At 39.5% G+C, this 19750-nt stretch overlaps 1 protein-coding gene across 7 annotated transcripts in view; it reads left to right on the top strand.

Moving 5' to 3' along the window:
- Positions 1-19750, top strand: part of PHF20 (PHD finger protein 20) — a 170320-nt gene that overhangs the window by 96281 nt on the left and 54289 nt on the right. For all 7 annotated transcript variants that reach the window (XM_006929809.5, XM_006929808.5, XM_045053678.1 and 4 more), the window contains 2 exons: positions 824-1012; positions 1539-1718. In XM_006929809.5, coding sequence (XP_006929871.1) covers positions 824-1012; positions 1539-1718 — 369 coding nt within the window. The remainder of the gene's footprint in view (positions 1-823; positions 1013-1538; positions 1719-19750) is intronic.

Genomic DNA, 19750 nt, shown 5'->3' with positions numbered 1-19750 from the left:
TATTTATGGGGCACCTGAGTGGCTCTATTGGTTAAACATCCTACCTTGGCTCAGGTCATGATCTCGTGGTTCGTGAGTTTGAGCCCCATATTGGACTGTCTTGTCAACATGGAGCCCACTTCAGATCCTCTGTACCCCTCTCTCTCTGCCCCTCCCCTTTACATGCATGCTGTCTCTTTCTCTCTCAAAAATAAACATTAAAAAATCTTATTTATTGATTAAAAAGTGCTTTGGCTCTGAAAAGGATTTGTAATGGTTCTAAGGCTTTATAAACTTTATTGACTTTGAAAATTAGTACACAAACTTTTAAGTTGGGATGCCCTAAAATAGAACTTAGTTGTCAAGATAGGGTGTGACCTTGGGGCACCTGGGTGGCTTAATTGGTTAAGCATCCGACTTCAGCTCAGGTCATGATCTCACAGTTCGTGAGTTCAAGCCCTGCATCGGACTCTGCTGACAGCTCAGAGCCTGGAGCCTGCTTCAGATTCTGTGTCTCCCTCTCTCTCTGCCCATCCCCAGCTTGTGCTGTGTCTCTTGAAAAGAAAGAAATGCTAAAAAAAAATTGAAAAAAAATGGATTAAAAGATAGGGCGTGATCTCAAAACAAATTTTCAAACCATGAACAAGGATAGTTCTATCCTGGCAGAGAGACTGTGCCTTTACTTAAAACTACAAATTAAGAAAGGATATTTCCTTTTATTACTGGCCTAATATTTCAGAAGTCTCTTTAAGCCCTTGTAGGGGTAACCAGCCTAGAAATTAGGAATAGCAGAGTTATTTCTTCTTCTTGGGTTCTTGACTATGCCTCTCTTAATGGTTTATAGCCCAGGAAAAGTCAAAAACCTACTCGGAAACCACTGACAAAGACTTATCGAGGAGACGGTCCTCCAGGCTGTCCACTAATGGGACGCATGAAATCCTAGATCCTGACTTGGTTGTATCAGATTTGGTTGATACGGTTAATACTGATCCTTTGCAAAACACATCATCCATTAACAAGGAATCTGAAGAAGGTGAGTCAGAATCTGTTCTGGAATTGTCTTACCAGCTTGCCTGTCTAGGAGAACCCATCTAAATCATTGTATACTACCTTCCACAAGTTTTAGATGGTGTTGAAATCAAATTTTTGAATGAGTTGCAGTGTTTATTGTACTATTCTTCACTGATGATTCAGTAGACGAACTTTCTGTACACGTTTGTGATTGGTTTTGCTTGTATATGTCTGAATGTTTCGTTGGAGGTACAGTGCTTGAAGAGTCCTGTCCCTCTGTCTGTCTTTCTGGTGCTCTCTCTCTTCAGTGCTTCTGCCTTTTTGTTAACACTTCGAGAAAAATATATTCACTTTGGTCTCTTATTAGCCTTTTTCTTTGAGATGCTCACAACTCTGGCTCTATGTGCTGGAACCTGTGAATGAATTCTTGTATTCTGCGAGGTGCATGGCTTCCTATCAAAAGTCCCTGGATTTCTTAGTCTGCTGTGGGACTTTTGGTTGATTATATAAATGTGTATGTTCCCTAGGCTTTCTTTTTTTTCTTCTAGGTCAGTTGAAATCTCCTTTGGAAGCTGACCAGGTCTCATCTGCATTGACTTGCCACTCCTTTGGTGATGGATTGGGGGCTGCAGGCTTGGAGTTGAACTGCAAGTCAATGGGAGAAAACAGCATGAAGACAGAATCGGCTTCTCCTCTTGCTGAGTTACAAGAGATTTCTACTGTGGCAGGTTCCTATTTAGTGTTAAGATAATTCTCTTCTCTATATGCTTTTGCTTCTGCTTTGTGAACTAAAAAAAAAGACAAGACTTTTCTAATGATGTTTTTTCACCTTTTATTAATAACCTTTCCTTATTTTAATGCTATATCCTTTTCATTTCTGATATTGCTAATTTGTGTTCCATCTCTTTTGATTAGTATAGTTAGGGATTTATCAATTTTGTTGATAGTTTCAAAGAACCAACCTTTTATCTTAATTTTCTCTATTTGTCTTTTTAAATGGTCATTGATTTCTATTGCGATCTTATTTTCTTCCCTTACATTTTTCTAGAAACTTAGGTCATTGATTTTAGATCTTCTTTTCCAGTATTAACATTTAAAATTACAAACAAAATAAAATTACAAATTTCCCATTAAGCACTACTTTAGCTACATCCTACAGATTTTGATACGTTGTTGTATTTTCAGTTTCTTTCAATTTAAGATATCTTGTGATTTATTTGCTGATAATGGCTTACTTTGAAGCATGTTGTTTCATTTCCTAATATTGGACTTTTTAGAGATACCTTATTGGTACTGATTTCTAATGTAATTCCATTGTAGTCAGAGAACATACTTTGTAGGATTTCAGTCTTCTAATATTTGTTGGGATTTATTTTATGGCCAAGCATATGATCTGTCTTGGTGAATGTTCCATATATATTTGAAAAAAAAAAATGTGTGTGCTGCCATTTTATATCTGTTCTATCAGTTACCAAGAGAGGGGTGTTAAAAATCTCTAACCATGATTGTGGATTTGTCTATTTCTCCAAAGAATTCTGTCAGTTTTGCTTCATGTATTTTGGAGTTTTGTTATTAGGTGCATATGTATTTATAATTGTTATGTCCTCATGATGAATTGTCCTCTTTGTAATGTGAAATATCATGCTATTTTTGGTAATAATCTTTGACTTAAAGTCTACTTTACCTGCTATTAGTACAGGTACTTTTGCTTTCTGTATGCACGGTATATCTATTTCTATCACTTTTCTTTCTACATAACAGTGTCTTTAAATTCAAATTGTGTCTTTTATAGGTGGCATATACCTATTTTGATTTTAACTGCAGTGTGTAGTCTGTTTACATTAAATATGAGTATTGATATTATTGCTTTTAGGTTTACTACCATTTTGCTTTTTGTTTCCTGTTTATCCTGTGTTTTGTTCTTTTCCTCCCTTCCTGTTTTTTTAGGTTAATTGAATTTTTTCAAATTTCATTTTAATTTTTTCTATTAGCTTCTAGGTATACTTCTTAGAATTTGTTTTAGAGGTTAGTGTAGGAATTATGATATATATCCTAAGCTTTTTGCAGTTTACTTTTAATATTGAACCACTTTATCTAAAACGTGTAGTCATTGAATCCTTCCCTCTTTTGTGCTCTGGTTGCCTCTTGGAAGCTGTAAAAGCCACAGAGCCGTATTATAATTTTTGCTCTTAATAATTCTGTATTACAAAGGTGATGAAGACACAAGAGTCTTATTTACGCACATATTTACCATTCCCACTTCTTCATATCTTCCTGAAGATTACATTTCAGCCTGGAAACTTTCCTGTACTTTTTTCTTGTAGTATAGGTTTCCTGGTGACAAATTCTTTTGGTTTTTGTTTATCTGGACATGACTTTATTTAACTTTCAATCTTGAAGGATATTTTCTTCACTGGGTATAGAATTTGGGGTTTACAATTTTGTTTTGTTTTTCTTTTTAAGTACTGTAAAGGTGTTGTTCATGGTCCTCTGGCCTCTGTTGTTTGTTTCTTTTTCTTTTCTTTTTTTTTTTTTTTTTTTTTGAGACAGAGACAGAGTATGAGCAGGGGAGGGGCAGAGAGAGAGGGAGACACAGAATCTGAAGCAGGCTCCAGTCTCTGAGCTGTCAGCACAGAGCTCAACGCGGGGCTCAAACTCACAGACTGTGAGATCATGACCTGAGCTGAAGTCGGACGCTTAACCGACTGAGCCACCCAGGTGCCCCTGGCCTCTGTTGTTTCTGAAGAGAAATTAGTAATCATTCATATCATTGTTTCTGTTTGTAATGTGTTATTTTCTTTTTGGTTTCTTTTAAGATTTCTCTCTCTTTGCTTTTTAGCAGTTTGACTATAATGTATTTAGCTTTTGTGTTTTTTTTTTTTAAACCTACTTGAGAGTGAGTTTGAATTTGAAAATTAGTGGTTTTTGTCAAGTTTCAACCATTATTTCTGTGAATATTGTGTCCCATTCTCTCTGTCTTCTTTGGTGATTCACATTATGCTTATGTTAGACCTTTTGATATTGTGCCACAGGTCCTTGGGATTTGTTGATTTTTTTCTTTTCTTTTTCACTCTTTTCCTCCTCTTTTCCCCCTCTTTTTCAGATTGAATAATTTCTGTTTTCAAATTCTTTCTTCTCTTGATTCCAATCTGCTCTTAACCCCATCCTGTGATTTTTTTAATTTTTATTTTTGATGCTTTTTTAGTTCTAGAATTCCCTTTTTTCTCACTAGACTCTCTGCTGAGATCTTGGGAGTCTGTATTTTCATTATGAGTGTAGTTTTTATAGTTGCATTAAAGTCCCTGATAATCTACCACCTAGATTATCTTGAAGCTAATCTCCATTGATCTTTCTCTTGACTGTAGGTCACATTTTCCCTTTTCTTCATGTGTCTAATGTTTTGGATTGCATCCTGCACATGGTGTCTGATATGTTGTAGAGCCTGGCTTATGTTATTTCCTCTGAAGAATGCTGATCTCTTTGTTTGAAAGGGCAATTAATTTGGCTGAACTCACATTCCAAATTCTTTTTCTCTGCAGGGGACAGTAGCCGAAACTTTTGCTCAGTTCTTTTAGCTTTAATTGGGCTGCTTGAAACTGTTCATTCAAAGATCAGCCAGAGATTTAGGCAGAGTTTATGTGTAGAAATTGAAGCCACCCTTTTGTGACTCTCTTCTTTTTTAGGACTTTCTCCCTCATTTGCCAGCTGTTGTAGTTGTACTGAAGTTTGCCTTTTGTTTCTTGAACCAGTAAGTCTAAAGATGTCTTACTTGAGTTTTAGCTGCCCAGTGTTACTGACTGGAGCCTGCCGTTAGGTGAAAAGACTTAAGAGATGGGAAAGTTACCTAGTGCCCTTCTCTTATTCCAAATATACAACTCCTGTTTCTGCCTGCTTTTTGTTGCTCTTTATTGCCTTTTCATATTTGTTTTTAAATATTTTTTCCAGTTTATAATGGTTGCATGCAAAAGGGATGTTCTAGTATGAGCTATTCTATCATTACTGAAAGAGAAAACTTTACGTTATGGTAATAGACAGCTTAGGAAGTTGTACACGTTTATGTCTACACAGAGATTTTTTTTTTTTAAGTAGTGATTGCTTGTTGCATTAATAGCTACTTGGATGTTACATTTCTATAATGTTATGTTTGTGGTAAATGTTCAGAGTCCGGGATGGTGCTGACCATGAATAAATCTTGATCTTTGCCTTTTAAAGTGAAGAACATCTAAACCACTTTTTTGTGTGTATGTGTATTTATTTTTTATTTTCCTTTTAAAAAAGTAGTAAAAAAATAATATATACTGTTCATAAAAATGTCAATATAGAGGTATTAGGAGTTAAAGTGAGAAGTGTCTTCTATCTTGCTCCTTTTCTCCTTGGATAACCCTCTTATTATTAGTTTGTTATTTTTCTAGATCCTTTTCTATATGTTTATAGGTAGGGAGGCAATTAAGATTTTATTATTTAATTTAAATTAAATTTAATTTAGATGTAATTGGGTTAATTCTAGGCTTATTGTTTTCTGACTTATTTTCAGTTTTCTTGAGATCTATCTTTGTAAGTACACTTGTTTCATTCTTTTTAATGATAGAGTAATGGTGTCTTGTAAGAATGTTCCATCATATATTTAGCCATTTCCCTTTGACAGACATTTAGAGTGTTTCTGAGCAGTTGATATTTCAAACAATGATGGCAATGGTATTCCTTGAACATACATAAATACATATCTGCACTGTATATACACATATATTTTAAATTTATTTTGAGAGAGAGAGAGTGCACAAGTAGGAGAGGGGCAGAGGGAGAAGGAGAGAGAGAATACCATACAGGTTCTCCGTTGCCAGCACAGAGCCCCATCTGTGGCTCAAACTCAGGAATCATGAGAACATGACCTGAGCCGAAAGCAAGAGTTGGATGCCTAACCGACTGAGCCACTGAGGTGCCCCACCTTGAACATGTATTTTTGACCACTTGGTGAATAGCCTTTAAGGATAACTTGCTGTGAGTGTAATTGCTGGGTTTGAGAGAATGTACATTTTCAATTGCATTAACAAATTACCCTCCAAAGACCATTCTACTTAATATTTTGACCAAGAGTATGATAGAGTACATTTTCCCTTATATCATTGCTTTCTATGGATATTATACATCTTTTAAATTTTCTTTATGTTAATATTGGAAATAAGACTTTGTCTTTTAAGCTCTGTGTTTTTTTTAAATGGGAGTAAACAGTTTTTCATGGGTTTATTGAATATTTTAATCTTTTTCTGTAAATTGTCTTTATTGCATTTTATTTGCCCATTTCCTGTTGGGTTGTTTGTTTTTATTATGGATTTGCCAGGTTTCCTTTGTGTAGTTTTGATGTTGATATTTTGTCTTTTCTATACATTATTCTCTACATTATACTATAATGTATTCTATACATTATACTTTAATTTCTCTTGGTCATTTGTCTTTTATATATTGTAACTTACAACACTGAAATTAAAAAAAAATTTAAATGTTTATTTATTTTGAAAGAGAGAGAGAACGTGTGTGTGAGCAGGGGAAGGGCAGAGAGACAGGGGGAGAAAGAATCGCAACCAGGCTCTGTGCTGCCAGCTCAGAGCTGGATGTGGGGCTCAGTTTCCTGAACCATGAGATCATGACCTGAGCCAAAATCAAGAGTCAAATGCTTAACCTACTAAGCGACCCAGGTGCCCCTGAAATTTAAATTTTAAATGTACTGTATTTTCCTTCAGTATTTAGAAAAAATAGTTATGATCATAATATGTATATAATAAATATTATTACATATGTATTTTATCATATTAAAAAAAAATCACTGGAGCACCTGAGTGGTTCAGTCGGTTAAGCGTCCTACTCTTTTTTTTTTTTTTTTTTTTTTAACGTTCATTTATTTTTTGAAGGAGATAGAGAGGAGGGGCAGTGAGAGGGAGACAGAATCCGAAGCAGGCTCCAGGCTCTGAGCTGTGAGCACAGAGCCCGATGTGGGGGACTCAAACCCACGGACTGTGAGATCATGACCTGAGCTGAAGTTGGATTCTCAACCGACTGAGCCACCCAGGTGCCCCTACTCTTTATTTATTTATTTATTTATTTATTTAGTTATTTATTTATTTATTTATTTATTTATTTATTTATTTAAAAAAAAAATTTAATGTTTATTTATTTTTGACAGAGACAGAGCATGAGTGGGGGAGGGGCAGAGAGAGGGAGACACAGAATCTGGAACAGGCTCCAGGCTCTGAGCTGTCAGCACAGAGCCCGATGCGGGGCTCGAACCCACAGACTGCGAGATCATGACCTGAGCTGAAGGAGGATGCTCAACCTACTGAGCCACCCAGGCGCCCTTTCCTTCCTTCCTTCCTTCCTTCCTTCCTTCCTTCCTTCCTTCCTTCCTTCCTTCTTTCATTTCATTTCATTTCATTTCATTTCAACGTTTATTTATTTATTTTTGGGACAGAGAGAGACAGAGCATGAACGGGGGAGGGGCAGAGAGAGAGGGAGACACAGAATCGGAAACAGGCTCCAGGCTCTGAGCCATCAGCCCAGGGCCCGACGCGGGGCTCGAACTCACGGACCGCGAGATCGTGACCTGACTGAAGTCGGACGCTTAACCGACTGCGCCACCCAGGTGCCCCTATTTATTTTTGAGAGAGAGAGAGAAAGCACAAGCTGAGGTGGGGCAGAGAGAGAGGGAGACACAGAATCTGAAGCAGGCTCCAGGCTCTGACCTGTCAGCGCAGAGCCGGACACGGGGCTTGAATTCATAAACTGTGAGATCATGATCTGAGCTGAAGTCGGATGTTTAACCATCTGAGCCACCAGGTGCCCCAAATACCCTACACTTTTTTCTTTTTTTGTAATTTTTTTAATGTTTATTTATTTTTGAGAGAGAGTGAGAGAGAGTGTGAGTGGAAGAGGGGCAGAGAGAGAGGGAGATACAGAATCTGAAGCAGGCTCCAGGGCCTGAACTGTCAGCACAGAGCCCGACACGGGGTTCGAACTCACGAACCGCAAGATCATGACCTGAGCCGGAGTCGGACGCTTAACTGACTGAGCCACCCAGGTGCCCTCCAAGCATCTTACTCTTGATCTTGGCTTAGGATCAAACCCTGTGTTAGGCTGTCTGCTGACAGGACGAAACCTGCTTGTGATTCTCTTTTCCCCTCTCTCTCTGCCCCTCCCCTGCTTGTGCTCTCTCTCTCAAGGTAAATGAATAAAGACATTAAAAAGGTCACTTTAATTATTGCATAAGTCACCATTTAAAAATTTTTATGAAATAAAAAATGTTTCCTACCCATAGCTCATACCCCAAAGTTCTTGATCAGCATTCATCTTTAAAAAATTCTTCTCTAACGTCTTTTTTTTTTCTTCCCCTCCCCCATGGACTTCTGTTAAGTTTCTCAAAAAAAAAGAAGTTAGAGAGGAAGGGAGCCAAAGCATAAGAGACTCTTAAAAACTGAGAACAACCTGAGGGTTGATGAGGGGTGGGAGGGTGGGGAGGGTGGGTGATGGGTATTGAAGAGGGCATCTTTTGGGATGAGCACTAGGTGTTGTATGGAAACCAATTTGACAATAAATTTCATATTAAAAAAAAATTCTTTATTTTGGGGGCGCATGTTGGTTAAGTGTCCAGCTTCGGTGCAGGTCATGATCTCATGGTTTCTGGGTTTGAGTCCTGCGTTTGGCTCTGTGCTGACAGTGTGGAGCCTGCTTGGGATTCTCTCTTGCTCTCTTTCTGCCCCTGTCCATTCTCTCCCTCCCCTCCATTCTCTTTCTCTCTAAATAAATAAATTTTAAAAATTTGTTTATTTTGTAAAATTTGACTTATCATGAATTGAAATGGGTAGAGGAAGGGAGAAGGGAATTAAGTGTAGGTAAAATTTGGCATTTCCTAGATGTCTGTGAAGGTCTAAGTAATAATGGGGTAGCTCTCTTCTAGACTCAACTGTATCCTGAACTAGGGCAGACTTAATGAGGGGAAGACATGGCCCTTTGGTGAATTTAGCCAGAAATGCGCTGTGGAATCAAATCTCGTGAGTTTTGATTGATGACATGGTTCTGGACCTGGAAAGTGTTCTTTTGGCAAATATAGATGGTCTGTAACCTTCTCCCTTTCCAGTGTGTGGAGAGTATGGGCTCTATAGTTCCCAGAGCAGAGCTTATGTATGTATGAGCCCAGAGGAAGAATGAAGAAGCTTGTGGAGGTTTGCGGGTTGCCCATTGTTCCTTGGAGAAGAATATGCTGAGAAGTTCTTTTAGTGAGAGCCTTGGGGAAATGGTAAATGTTAAATGAAGTGGTCTTCCTGCACTTAGGGCAGAAAAGGTGAGAAGAGATTCTGCAGACATGGGTGTGGAAGCTCCGGTTGCACATCTTTTCTTGCTCAGTTGGAATATCCTGTGAACCTGCTAGATACCAGGCACTGTGCTGAAATAAGTAACACTGACACAACATTAGTATGACTTAGTGCCTGCCTGAAGACCATCTCAACCTGGGAGATATTACATTTAAGCTGAATCTCGATGGGTAAATAGTACTGTCCTGTGAGAAATAGATGGGGGCTAGGTATTCCAGCAGAGTAAACAGTATGAGCAAAGGTATAGCCCATTTCCTAGTGTGTTATTTTACTGGAGAGAAGGAGGGTAGTTGAATAGTTGGTGATTCTGTATTTTGACGTTACATACTTGTGACTTCATTTAGTTTTAGCTGTCATGAAATCTGTACATCTGTATCCTCATTTGTGTTACACTAAATATGTCTATAATTTATATGTTTAACAATGAATATAAGATTTGAAATTCTTTGCTTTTCTTTAGAAGGGCATATTCCAAATATTAGGAGTAGTATAAATTACAAATAGAAAAATTTTACTTTGTTAAAAGGTGAGTGACGTTTAAATAGTTTTGTTTTTAGTGGGGCTGTTTATAAAACTGACACCACAATGACTGTATGTCTTCAGAATTGCATACTTTTATTTGGATAATTTCAATTGGGGTGGGTCTTGCTGTATTGTACAGGGGTCTTGATAGCATGCCGTGTGGTTAACATAAATGTTATAGCAGAGGAGCTTTCTGAAAATAGTAAAGTGAGAGTACTCACATATTCACTCCTGGCTCATCCATGGTGCCTTTAGGTTGGTCTTTTGTCCTGCTGGGTCCAGAGTGTTATGCTTCAGCCTTGTGGGCTCTTGGGTGTAAGCGATCTCCCTTTTCTGGCCGAGCCTTCTGTCAGTGGCAGGGCTTCTCTCCTCCCAAGCTACTTTTCTGTCATGTGGGGGAAAGGGACTTGATGTACAAATGAGGTGGAAATTTAATCTCAGAACTTGGTGTGGAGAGCTCTAGATGACAGCCATGTTCCTTATAATTCAGCAGACTAAGCTCTTAAATTATATTGTCTTGAAGGTGGGGTTATATTAGACATCACTGGAAATTAGTAATGAATTGTTCCTACATCACCAAGAAATGTGCAGAGGAGAGGAGTGAGGAGGTTAGGTTAGAGGCTAAATTCAATGCCTGTTTTAAGGTTAATTCATTTTGTGGGGTTTGGGGCTCGTTCCAAAACACACACATGTACAGTTTCTGTTGTGTCAGTTAATTTAGCTGTGTTTCTGGTTTGTGGGGGGATGGAAATAAGATCAAGTGAGAGTAGGACAGATGAGCTTTGGGAATCGATGATGGTAAGATTTGATGTCTTCTTCTGCCTCAGGTTGCACAGGGCATTTTCTGGGGAATAATTTTGCAACCAGTGTAAATAACTGAAGCACTTACCCATTTTCTAAGCGTTTATAGTAATGGTAGAGGTCAGATTACCTTGAGTTTGAGCTAGGAGGAATAAGTGCTCTGAGCTATTTGCTTTGATGACTTAGAAGTCAGAGGAAAATGCAGTTGAAATTCTGCTACTTGGGTAGGCATTTGTTTAAGTTGTAAAATAGAATTAGAATAGATGCCCTTAGAAGTTCAGAGATCTCAGATTATTCTCTAAATCTGGGCCTAGCCTATTTGGTCATACTCAGGTTACCAGGGCCTTTTGAAAGTGGGCTGCGGTCCATTCGTTTTAGACAAGAGTATTTATTGTCTATGAAGTGCCAGACTATTCTAAGCTCTCTCATTTGTGAATATTCTACATGAACCACAAAGTAAATAGGGGAGAAGACCTAATAGAAGTTATAGGCTTATTCAGCTTTTTTTTTTTTTTAAACTATGTACCTGTTAGAAATGGGATATTTGCTGCATGGTTTAGGTCAGTGATTCTAACCCCCAGAGTCTTGATATGTTGTCAGTTATAAAATGAGTAGGAAGTTATTTGTCACTAAAATACTGAATGTTTACAAATGATTTACTTGTAAGTTAACCAGGTAAGTTTTAGAGTAATGCCTATAGTAGTTTTTGCAGATGATTTATTTTTAAATTAACCAGGTTTAATTTAGTTAATGCCTACAATAGTTTAGCTTTTGTGCACTTGTGTTCTCTTATGTTTTCTTGAGTAAAAGAGTCATAGGGTAATAGCCATTGTAGTTTGGAAAGTTGTGTCTGTGGTTTGCCATCAGGCATGTTTTGGTGGAGAATTGGTTGAGAATTCATTGTTTTGAGGTTAGAGAAATGAATGAGACATCTGGTCAGTGCCCTAGGTCTTTCTGTGCAGGGGCATTGATAAGGCTCCAGGTGCCTGTAATACAGGAAGTAAGGTGGCATCATAAGAAATACCTAAAACTATGGGAGAGAAGACTGGCAGTAATAATGTGTGCTTGCCACATGAAAATTGAACTCAGGACTCAACTTGAGTCCTTACTGTATGCCCAAGGAGCTCTACTAACTGTTGAGTATACAGAGATGAATGGGGGCACTTGTGGTCTTAGTGTTCATTAAATGTTATTTGGATCTGACTCTGGGGGAGAGGTGAAATTTAGGTTGGTGGTTTGGGGGCAGGGGTGGAAGAAGGTGGTACTTTCACAGGGCCTTGAAGGATGAGTACCAATTAGGCATTTGGAGATGGAGGCAGAGCAACATCAACAGTGTAATCATAGAGCCTTTTCTGAAACTGTTAGGTGTGCTTTCTGACTTAATTGCAGGCTTCCTGAACTGGGTTAAGGCTGAGCTGATTAGTTGCTGCTAAAGTGAGGTCAGTTGCTTTGAGGAGTTGATGGAACTACTGACAGTGCCTTGTTCTCAGAGAGGGGACTAGCCCTCAAGTGTTCACCTGGATCTCTGTATTGGTAAGGTTGCTTTCCTCCTACTTAGCTAGTATTCTTTGGCCTTATCTTATTTCCAAGAATTTTTTCTGAATTGTTTGCAAATAAGTTGCAGAATTCTGCTCCTAAATACTTTGGTGTGTATTTCTTACAATACCATGATACATTTCTCAAAATCAGGACCTTATTCGAACTTCACCAAGGATTTTGTTGGTACCTTTTACCTTATTTATGGAAGTGATCTTGTCTTCATTCAGTATACTCTTTTTGGGAACTTGGTTTTTTTATATTTATAAATTAGAAAAGAAATCCAGAAGAGAATAAGAATAATAAAGCTAGCATTCATGTCTTGCACTGTCCAGAAATGTTGGTATTTGTTCATGCATGCCACAAGTCCTTACATTGGCCTGTAGTGACCCTGCTTCTTCTGGTCACCTGTTACCTCTCTTCACTCTCTCCTTTCTGCTGACTTTGCTGCAGCCACATGGCCTTCTCGCTGTCCTGCAAGCACAGCAGGTATGCTCTTATCTGCCGGCTTTCGTTTTGCACACTTTTAGTGAACATCTTTTTTTTTTTTTTAATTTTTTTAAATGCTTATTTTTGAGAGGGAGACAGAGACAGAGTGCAAACTGGGGGAGGGGCAGAGAGAGAAGGAGACACAGAATCCAAAGCAGGCTCTGTGCTGACAGAAGAGAGCCACATGCGGGGCTCGAACCCCAACCGTGAGATCATGACCTGGGCTGAAACCAAGATTTGGACGCTTAACCGACTGAGCCACCTAGGCACCCCTCACTTTTGTTTTCTTTTACTTGGTTTTAATTTCTCCTGGCATGTATTATTTTTGACACTTATGGGGGGAAAATCTGCAAAATGACTCTTTATAAAATAATTTTTTATTAAAAAAATTTTTATTTTTAGAGAGTAAGAGCATGCACATGTGGGGGAGAGAGACAGAGGGAAGGAGAGGAGGCGGGGAGACAGAGGGATATAGAGAGAGAAGGAGAGAGAGAAGGAGAGGGGGAAAGAGAGAGAGAGAGAGAGAGAGAGAGAGAGAGAGAGAGAGAGAGAGAATATCCCAAGCAGGCTCCACGCTAAGCATGGTGCCCGACATGGGGCTCTGAGCCAAGACCAAGAGTTAGACACTCAACCGACTGAGTCACCCAGGCACCCCTAAAATAATTTTTTAAAAGAGTCCCAGCTGCCTTAATTCAGAGTAGTTATAAAAATTCATCAAGAACTAATACTCAAAAAGAATTAGTGTTCTGATTGTAAGAAATCACATTTCATTTTAAAAATCAACATTAAGAAAAACTTGCTGTCTCCTCATTACTTAAAAGTGATGGTTAGGGGTGCCTGGGTGGCGCAGTCGGTTGAGCGTCCGACTTCAGCCAGGTCACGATCTTGCGGTCCGTGAGTTCGAGCCCTGCGTCGGGCTCTGGGCTGATGGCTCAGAGCCTGGAGCCTGTTTCCGATTCTGTGTCTCCCTCTCTCTCTGCCCCTCCCCTGTTCATGCTCTGTCTCTCTCTGTCCCAAAAATAAATAAACGTTGAAAAAAAAAATTAAAAAAAAAAAAAGTGATAGTTATACTAAGTCCACACAGTCTGGGATGACCTTTTGTTCTTGCTATGTTATGTTTTTCAATAAAAAAATTAATAACTGAAGCGATTTAGTTAAATACATTAGAAAACAAAATAAAATGCCTTTTCACATTAATTTTCAAAACAGATTTTTTATCTGTTCATATATGTTGATTTTTTTCATCCCTGTATCCAACAGGAATCTTTAAAAAAAGAACCACTGCATCAAAAATTAGGACTTACCTGGGGCGCCTGGGTGGTGCAGTCGGTTAAGCGTCCGACTTCAGCCAGGTCATGATCTCGCGGTCCGTGAGTTCGAGCCCCGCATCGGGCTCTGGGCTGATGGCTCAGAGCCTGGAGCCTGTTTCCGATTCTGTGTCTCCCTCTCTCTCTCTGCCCCTCCCCCATTCATGCTCTGTCTCTCTCTGTCCCAAAAATAAAATAAACGTTGAAAAAAAAAATTAAAAAAAAAAAAAAAAATTAGGACTTACTTGGGGGCATTTGGGTGACCCAGTCAGTTAAGCATCCAGTTTCGGTTCAGTAATGATTTCGCAGTTCGTGAGTTTGAGCCCTGCATTGGGCTCTCTGCTGTCAGCACAGAGCCTGCTTCAGGCTCTCTCTCCCTGCCCCTCCCCCACTCATGTGCACAAGAGAAAAGAATCTTTAAAAAAAAAAAGGACTTACTGGAAATTTTGTTTTAAAAAAGAGTTTTCAACATTATGGCAGATCTAGAAATATTTAAGCTGGGCAATCAATCAATAATGCTATTCATCATTTATCAACTGAGAGTATCGAGGACAATCCGTTCCTAGAAGTGCCTCCCTGAGCTCAAAGAAATCTGTTATATAACTTTCTGTGTTTTCCTAACCTCCTCCAGCTTTCCTTTCTTCCTCTCAAAGTTTTGGTACCTAAGAAATGCTCAAGTAATTGACTTGAATTACTTGAGGTAATGGAATGAATGATCCAATTAATTAAATATTACTACTTAACTGAAGAAATAAGTCTTCCAATGGATCTGTTTGCTCTGGTCAGGTATAAAAGGTATTCAGTAGGGGCGCCTGGGTGGCTCAGTTGGTTGCGTGTCCAACTTTGGCTCAGGTCATGATCTCATGGCTTGTGAGTTCAAGCCCTGCATCGGGCTCTGTGCTGACAGAAGAGATCCTCTGTCTCCTCCCCCTGCCTCCCCCGCTTGCGCGCGCGCTCTCTCTCTCTCTCTCTCTCAAAAAAAAAAAAAAAAAGAAAACAAGTGAAATGTCCTCCTTTATATGGATAGCATTCTCACTCTTGAAGGAGCCATGGTACAATTTGGTGTATGGCCGGCCTTCCATCCTTCCAGACATGGTTCTGGTGCATATACAAACATACATGTATAGGGATAAGTTTTAAAAAACACAATAATGGAATCTATTCTTATACTATTTGATGGCTTGCCATTTTCATTTATGGTATTTTTCCACATCAGTTCTTATCTCCTTTCACAATTACATATAATTTATTTTATTGTATGGGTATTCCATGATTTATTTAACTATCTCCTCCTGAAAAATATTTAAACTCTTTCTAATTTTTCACTACTAATTCTGTCTTATGGGCAAAGAGCCTAATGCTTGGCAAAAGGAGTGACTTAGCCACAGTTGCACATTTCCTACTTGCTCGTGATACAGTCTGTGACTCCCATTTTCCAACTGAATGCCTAAAGCCCTCTGATGAGATGTTGGGTGCTATATAAATTGAGAAGTGAACATAGTCCCTGTCTTTAGAGAAGTTGCGTAGTATGTGACACAAGATTCCCACAGCTCTTGAAGGTACTTGTTAAAGTAGTGTGTATTCTTTAAGAGGAGTAGTAGGGTGGCCAGGTTTGAAGAAGAGTGTGTGGTACAAGTGATGACAGTACTCCAGACAGGATGGTGCTTTTGGAATTCTTTAATTTGAGGGAGGAAGATGTGTTGATCCGGAAATGGAATGATGTTTCTGGTGTTTCTTTTGGAACATGGATTTAGTGGTGAGTACAGGATGATCTAGAAAGATGGCTGGGAGAGAGAGAGTTTTGTTGAGGACTCATTCATCAGGAATGTATTATGTAAGTAAGCAGGAAGGAGGGCGGTATCATCGTCAGAAACATCCAACAGGGTCCCTTGAGGTCAGGATGCTGTCACATTAGTCACTATTTAGTGATCGTGTCCTGAGCTGGTGCCAATCTTAGAATTTCTAGCCTGGGACGGAGTCACAATCTAGGAAATCTGTGTGAAGGAAGCTCTTGAACAGCAGGAGGAGGAGCCAAGGAAGGCAGCACACCTCTAGTCCAGAGAGGCATTATCAGCTCCAGACACAGCTCTGGCATTTGGGGCAACTCTGCCATCTTGTGGAATAAATGCTCAGTGATTTTTGTGAGCACTGAGTGCAGAGGTTTGCACCTAGGGGATAGCCTTGGTGAGGTGGTTTTCCTCCCACACTTAGCTATTCTGTGGCCTCAGAGTAGTTTTCCTGTGTATATAGATTTTTTCTGCATATATTAATTTTTTTTTTTAATTAAATAAACTCTGTCTCTAACATGGGGCTTGAACTCACAACTCCAAGATCGAGAGTTCCAACTGAGCCAGCCAGGTGCCCGTCTGTAGATATATATTTGTCTGTTTTTGTTTTTTTTTTGTTTTTTTTGTTTTTTTTTTTTTCAACGTTTATTTTATTTTTGGGACAGAGAGAGACAGAGCATGAACGGGGGAGGGGCAGAGAGAGAGGGAGACACAATCGGAAACAGGCTCCAGGCTCTGAGCCATCAGCCCAGAGCCTGACGTGGGGCTCGAACTCACGGACCGCGAGATCGTGACCTGGCTGAAGTCAGACGCTTAACCGACTGCGTCACCCAGGCGCCCCAATATTTGCCTATTTTTGAAAGAGAATTAGAAACAGAGAGAGCAAGTGGGGAGGAACAGAGAGAGAGGGAGAAGGAAGATCCAAAGCAGGCTTTTTGTGCTGACAGCAGAGAGCCCAATGTGGGGCTCGAACTGTTAGGTTATGACCTGAGCTGAAGTTGGATGCTTAGCTGATTGAGCCACTCAGGCGCCCCTCTGCATATATTTTTAGCAAGTTTTTACTTTGAAATAATTTCAAATTATTTCAACTTGTAAAAAAGTTGGAGGGGCACCTGGGTGGTTCAGTTGGTTAAGCGTCCAACTCTTGATTTCGGCTCAGGTCATGATCTCACTGTTCGTGGGGTTGAGCCCCGTATCAGGCTCTTCACTGACAGCGGTGAGCCTGCTTGGGATTCTCTCTCTCTCCTTCTCTCTGTCCCTCCCCAACTCTCTCTCTCAAAATAAATAAAGAAACTTAAAAAAAAAGTTGGAAAATTAGTACAAAAAATTCCTATATGTCTTCAACCTGATTCCCCACTAGTTAGCAATTTGCTGTGTTTGCTTTATTATTTTTTAAAAGTATTTTTTTCTGAGTTGTCTTGCCATAAGTTGCAGAATTTTACCCCTAAATACTCCAGTGCATATTTCCTAAAAACAAGGACATTCTCCTATATAACTGCAGTGTGATTATCAAAATAAGGACCTTATTCAAACTTCCTCAGTTCCAATAATGTCCATTATGGCAGAAGTGGGAAAAACTTTTTTCTGACCAGGATCCAATCCAGGATGATACATTGGATTTCATCATCATGTTTCTTTAGTCCCCTTTCATCTGAAATAATTCTTCAGTCTTTCTTCTTCTTATTTTTTTTTAATGTTTATTTATTTTTGAGAGAGATAGAGACAGTATGCAAGTGGGTTAGGGGCAGAGAGAGAGGGAGACACAGAATTGAATCAGGCTCCAGGCTCTGAGCTGTCTGCACAGAGCCCGATGTGGGGCTCGAACTCAACGAGCTGTGAGATCATGACCTGAGCCCAATTCTTCAGTCTTTGTCTTTCATGAACTTGACATTTCTTTTTTTTTTTTTTTTTAAATTTTTTTTTTTTTCAACGTTTATTTATTTTTGGGACAGAGAGAGACAGAGCATGAACGGGGGAGGGGCAGAGAGAGAAGGAGACACAGAATCGGAAACAGGCTCCAGGCTCTGAGCCATCAGCCCAGAGCCTGACGCGGGGCTCGAACTCCCGGACCGCGAGATCGTGACCTGACTGAAGTCGGACGCTTAACCGACTGCGCCACCCAGGTGCCCCGAACTTGACATTTCTAAAGGATATGATGTCCCTTAATTTGGTGTTTTCTGCTCTATCCTCAGGATTAGCTTTAGGTTATTGACTTTTAGAAGAAATACCATGTAAGTGATACATTCTTTTTAAGTGCATTCTATCAAGAGGCACATGATACCTGTTTGTCCCATTTATTGGTGATGTTAACTTTGATCACTTGGCTAGGGTTTTATCTGTTCTGTAAAGCTATTATTTTTCCCTTTATAATTAATAAGTTTCTTGTGAGAGGTTATTTTGAGGCTATATAAATATTTTGTTTCTCCATGAAACATTCACCTATTATTTTAGCATCTGTTAGTATTTTTTATTTTCTTAATTTTTTTAAATGTTTTTTTTTTTTTTTTGAATTTTTGAGAGAGAAAGAGAGAGAGAGAGAGAGACAGAGTACAAGCAGGGGAGGGGCAGAGAGAGAGGGAGATACAGAATCTGAAGCAGGCTCCAGGCTCCGAGCTGTCAGCACAAAGCCTGATGCAGAGCTTGAACTCACGGACTGCGAGATCATGACCTGAAGTCAGATGCTTAACCTACTGAGCCACCCAGGCATCCTGGTATTTCTTGTCTGAAACAAATTAAAAAAAATTTTTTTTATAATGTTTGTTTATTTTTGGAGAGAGAGAGACAGAGTGTGAGTGGGGGAGGGGCAGAGAGAGACAGAATCTGAAGCAGGCCCCAGGCTCCGAGCTGTTAGCACAGAACCTGACGTGGGGGCTAGAACCCAGGAACCATGATCATGACTTGAGCCACCCAGGTGCCCCTGTCTGAAACAATTTTTACTGTAATGGCTGCCAACTGGTGATTTCTAATTTTAATAATTTCTTCTACATTTTACTGGTTGTATTTTTTTATTATGAAGAGCTTTTCCCTCTTTCTTTATTTGTATCTACATGGACTCATGGATTCTTACTTTCTTCTGTGCGTTATAATCTGTGTCTGTCATTATTTTAATACCCACCACTGTTCCAGATTTGGCCAGTGGGAGCCTTTCAAACTGGTTCCTGTATCTTCTTCATTCTGTGAGCACTTTTTAAAAAATGATTTTATTTTTATTTTTTTAAAATATTTTATTTTTAAGTAATCTCTATACCCCATGTGGGGCTCAAACTCAGAACCTTGATATCAAGAGTTGCATGCTCCCCCCGATTGAGCCAGCCAGGCAACCCCCTGCATTTTTATATATGCATTTTTATAATATCTTTTTCCTCACTTGTCACCATACGTAGGGTCATACACTATGGTATGGACTGGGCAACTTTTTTTTTTTTTAATCCTTAGGGATAAATTTTTTTTTTTAATGTTTAGTTTTGAGAGAGACAGAGTGTGAGTGGGGGAGGGACAAAGAAAGACAGAGACACACAGAATCTGAAGCAGGCTTCAGGCTCTGAGCTATCAGCACAGAGCCTGATGCAGGGCTCAAATTCATGAGCTATGAGATTATGACCTGAGCCAAATCAGACCCTTAACCGACTGAGCCACCCAGGTGCCCCTGGACTAGGCAACTTTCTGTTTTCACTTAGTATATCTTGAAATTATCTATATCAGTAAATACAGAGCTGCCTCATTCTTTTATTTTTTTTTTTTAATTTTTTTTTCAACGTTTATTTTATTTTTGGGACAGAGAGAGACAGAGCATGAACGGGGGAGGGGCAGAGAGAGAGGGAGACACAGAATCGGAAACAGGCTCCAGGCTCTGAGCCATCAGCCCAGAGCCCGACACAGGGCTCGAACTCACGGACCGCGAGATCGTGACCTGGCTGAAGTCAGACGCTTAACCGACTGCGCCACCCAGGCGCCCCTG

The sequence above is a fragment of the Felis catus genome, chromosome A3 (assembly GCF_018350175.1).
Source record: "Felis catus isolate Fca126 chromosome A3, F.catus_Fca126_mat1.0, whole genome shotgun sequence".
Classification (NCBI taxonomy): domain Eukaryota; kingdom Metazoa; phylum Chordata; class Mammalia; order Carnivora; family Felidae; genus Felis; species Felis catus.
Note: the sequence above shows the minus strand (reverse complement) of the source record. Positions and strands in the feature narration are given on the sequence as shown.